Source organism: Pundamilia nyererei, unplaced genomic scaffold (assembly GCF_000239375.1).
Source record: "Pundamilia nyererei isolate P.nyererei 1_Seehausen unplaced genomic scaffold, PunNye1.0 scaffold00223, whole genome shotgun sequence".
Lineage (NCBI taxonomy): Eukaryota > Metazoa > Chordata > Actinopteri > Cichliformes > Cichlidae > Pundamilia > Pundamilia nyererei.
The window spans coordinates 950,666-955,272 of NW_005187624.1; the positions used below are offsets into that span (position 1 = coordinate 950,666).

The 4,607-nt window shown below is 38.8% G+C and overlaps 1 protein-coding gene across 1 annotated transcript in view; it reads left to right on the forward strand.

The window, feature by feature from the left end:
* Positions 1-3,167, forward strand: part of LOC102205487 (transient receptor potential cation channel subfamily M member 4-like) — a 34,122-nt gene extending 30,955 nt beyond the window's left edge. Inside the window, exons 28-32 of the mRNA XM_005748518.1 lie at positions 2,330-2,448; positions 2,610-2,681; positions 2,790-2,844; positions 2,927-2,963; positions 3,059-3,167. Of these exons, the coding sequence (XP_005748575.1) occupies positions 2,330-2,448; positions 2,610-2,681; positions 2,790-2,844; positions 2,927-2,963; positions 3,059-3,080 (305 nt within the window). The 3' untranslated portion in view covers positions 3,081-3,167. The remainder of the gene's footprint in view (positions 1-2,329; positions 2,449-2,609; positions 2,682-2,789; positions 2,845-2,926; positions 2,964-3,058) is intronic.
* Positions 3,168-4,607: the final 1,440 nt, after the last annotated feature.

Sequence of the window (4,607 nt, forward strand, 5' to 3'; positions counted from 1 at the left end):
GAAGAATATGAAGCAGAGGAGGATGAAGAAGGTGAGGCTTCAGATGAGGATGATGCAGAAGAGGTAGAATCTGAAGAAGATTATGCAGCAGAGGAGGATGAAGAGGAAGAGGTGGAGGCAGATGCAGATGAGGAGGAGGAAGTCCCAGCTAATAATGAGGAAGACGATGAGAAGGAAGCAAGGCAAGAGGGTGATGATGAAGAAACTCAAGGAGAGGATGTAGATGAGGATGACTCTGAAGATGAAGATGGTGAATCACACTTTAACAAAAAAACATGCACACATTTTGAAACATATTAATGGGTTAGCAAGATACTAAATGGTGCAGTATTTAAAGTTACAACAAATAATGAGATTTTTTGGAACCCCGTGAGTGACTCTGTACTCTACAGTAGCTCTCTGACATTGTTCGGCTTACTAGGGTTACTTTAGGAACACTGTCATACATATCAGTCCTAAAATGGACTGGATTATCTGTGCAATAGCAGGAAGGCAACAGTATCTAAACCATCTATTTTCTAGTGGCCAGTGTAGCTTTTGAGACTTCAAACAAGCACCAAACATTGAATACTTTGAGATTTGTCCAAAAGAGGGTGTTATAAAGGGATTTTTTTTTTAAATTTCAGTCATTGCTTCATGCTTGAAAAAAATGACAACAAATGATATTATGGAAAAACAGCACCTGTAGGAATTTTTGCTTTGTTTACAATAAATCTACTTAGACTATTTTGTAAAAACAAACATGTCACATGTGATAGGTTTGTAGCATAAACCTATTTGCTGGAATGTTAAGGACAATTCAACTACACAGCAAAAAGCATTAAACACCAAGTAGGCAAAGTTCTTCGTGTTACTCATATATGAGGGAGAGAACCACGACAAGCGCCGTTCCTTCGCTTGACCCCAGTCGGTCTCGTCCGCTCCCCCGTAACATTGCTCTTTTATTGAGGTTACATGAATATACATAGGTTTATTAACATATGACGTATACATACACACAAAGAGTACCTTGCCTGTGCATTGTGTATGTGTATGTGTGTGGAGTCAGTGTGTGACCCCATAAATGACTTCCAGACCTGCCGGTCTGGATGTCTGGCAGTTCATCTAAACAAAAGGTACTTAGACTAAAACTGACATAGCTACGTTTATCCTACCATAAAACAATAAGGGAAGGTATGCCCTCTCCCATGCTCCCAGGATGTGGGTGTGAATGCCTGAACACTCTGGAATGCACACCAAGCCTTTGCAGACTATTAAGGATCAAACCTCTACCAACATGACATTGATTATAACACTCTAAGCATATATGAGTAGATATTTCTAAGCATAAATGACAATCAACAATACAAATCTAACGACATGATGTTATGACAAAAATATAATACAAAAAAAGAGACCATCTGTGCCATAATATTGCATCAAGGAGAATTAAACATTAGACACGTAACTTGTGAATAAATGGCAGTAATCAGTACTCACTAGAAAAGGTCTTTTTGGATTGTGTGTTAGTACAGAGGCTCAAAAGGCCCAAAGTCACTGTACTCTCAGCGGTTAACTACAAAAAGGCTGAAAAAGTGATGAATGAAGTTGTAAATTACTCCCAAATGAATTTAAATCATCAGCACCAACACAACAATTTGGAAACCCATGTGAATACTTAGGTTTTGATACAGTGAACCAGGAACGCATTCACAGTCTTTCACTTGTTCAAAGGCCCCTGCAGGCCAGGAGAAACAACATTTTCTGGTCTGATGAAAACAGCATGTCTGGAGGAAACTAGGCATTGCTCATCACCTGGCCAATACCATCACAGTGAAGCATGGCAGTGGTAGTGTCAGACAGTGGGGATGGTTTTGGTAGCAGGAACTGGCAGTTATTGTAGTAATTGTTGCAAAAGGTGTTAGTATTGAACAAAGGTTGTGAATACTTATGTAAAACTTATATAATTGTATTTTATTTTGGATGAATTTGCAAGAATTTCCTGCAAAATATTTTCAAGACATATAGGGTTATAATCATATATTTATTTAGACAATTTAATGTTCTACAAGATACAGTTGGCTCTATTCCACAGCGTGTCTTGTCCTGTCTTCCTCCGCTCACTCCCAACCGATCACTATAGCTACCTCTCAATTTTCTTCCTGGTAGTTTTTTCCAGTCCACTGTCACCAAAGCACTTGCTCACAGAGGGTCATCTGATTATTGGGGTTTTCCCTGGTCCTTACAATATAAAGCACCATTGGGCAACTGTTGTTGTGATTTGGACGTATAAATAAAACTGAATTGAAATGATTAGAATACAGTTCCTGATTCTGTGAACCATTTACAGATGAGTCTGAAGGTAAAGACACAAAGGACAACCAAGGTGACTCAGATGAAGAGAAGGGAGCTGCTGACACTCCACAGTTCCACTCTGGATCGTTGTGTAGTGTTTGCTCCATTTGTGAGGTAAAAAAAACAAACAAAAACATGTAATGGAATTAACAGACTTTTTGTGAATCTACCCAGTAATCACACATCATTATAAGTCCTGTGTTGTCGATTTGCCCTGACTATATACCATATGCACGACTAATCACTCTACGTTGTGGTTTCTTCCCATCTTGTAGCATTGCTCTAATAACTGTGCCAAGTGCCCGTGTGAGGAAGGAGATGAGTCTGATCACTGCGAGCACTGCCAAGTAAGCATCTTGACTTAAAAAGGATTATAACTGCTGTAATAATACACAGCACTTCATTTTGCCCTGTGCCTCTTTGCGTTAATCGGTTTTGTTTGTTTTGTTTTCCAGGGTTGTTCAACCTGCTACATTTGTCCCATTCTTTGTGACACAGTTTGCACACCGGGTAAGTGCTAGTTGTGATTCTGTGGGTGTACTGTTGTGTGTTCACAGATTTCATTAACTTTGGTTTGACTTAAATTTTGTAGGTGGTTTTGTTGATGAGCTGACTGGATCCCTCTTTCAGTAAGACTATTCACATTTAAAAACACAGAGATATTTTTAGATTCATTAGTGTTGTACTGCTGCCTTTAAACATAGTTTTCCTTTTGTTTCTGCAGGACTGTTGCCTCTCTGCTCTGAGCTCCCTGGGAATTATGTCCGTTTGCTTTAATGTGGAACTGCTCACCAGACTTCACCACATCCCACACAAGCTTTTTATGAATTTTGCAAACAAAAGCAAAGACATATTTATGATTTAAATGATACTTAATTCTTTGTTGTAAGAAGAACAGAAAAAAGTCAGTGTGCACAATTTTTCCACACATGATTTCTTCTTTCACTCTTTCCCCCCACTTTTTTTTGTCTTTTTATTATTTCTACCAAAGTCCCAAAATTTGATAAAGTCATCTTTTTACTTATGCCAAAAACATTATGTGATTGTAAGGTTTTGGAGTTTTTCTAACTGTAGGTTTAGGAATTTGGGAAATTATTCTTTTTTATTGTGAGAAAGGGCACAATTTAACATTTAGCTTCACAATTACATATCAAATTGAAAAACAAAAATAACTGTTCTGGTTTCAGAAATCCAGCTGGATCTAGAGACACAGTTTGTGCATGGTGTTAATGGAACACACACAGACACGCACACATGCACACAGACATATAGGAGCTTGTCATGAATCATGCAGACAAAAAAGATATATAATATATACATTACCAGTCAAACATTTGGACACACCTTCTCATTTAATGGTTTTTCTTTATATTCATGACTATTTATATTGTAGATTGTCACTGAAGGCATCAAAACTATAAAGGAACACATGGAATCATGAAGTAAACCAAGAAATGTGAAATAACTCAAAACATGTTTTATGTTTTAGGTTCTTCAAAACAGCCATGATTTGCTTTGATCACTGCTTTGCATATTCCTGGCATTCTCTCGATGAGCTTCATGAGGTCGTCACCTGAAATGGTGTTCCAACAGTCTTGAAGGAGTTCCCAGAGATGCTGAGCACTTGTTGGCCCTTTTGCCTTCACTCTATGGGAGTGGGACCAAAGAGCTCAAATTTGGACTCATCAGACCAAAGCACAGATTTCCAATGGTCAAATGTCCATTCCTTGTGTTTCTTGGCCCAAACAAATCTCATCTGCCTGTTGCTTTTCCTTAGAAGTGATTTCTCAGCAGCTGTTTGATTCGCACAGTCTGCTCTGAACAGTAGATGTAGAGATTTGTCTGCTACTGGAACTCTGTGTGGTATTTATCTTGGCTCTAACCTGAGGTGCTGTTAACTTGCAATTTCTGAGGCTGGTGACTCGAATGAATGTATACTCAGCAGCATAGAGGACTCTTGGTCTTCCTTTCACGGGCCGTTTCTCATGTGAGCCAATTTCGTCGTAGCACTTGATTGATTTTACAATTACACTTGGGGATACATTCAAAGTTTTCTTGACTGACTGACCTTCAGTCGTTAAAGTAATGATGGACTGTTGTTTGTCTTTACTTAGCTGATTGTTTCCTGCCATAATTTGAATTCTAACAGTTGTCCAATAGAGCTGTCAGCTTTGTACCAACCTGACTCCTGCGCAACACAACTGATGGTCCCAATCTCATCAAGAAGGCAAGAATTTCCCCAAATGAAGCCTGACAAGGCACAGCTGTGAAGT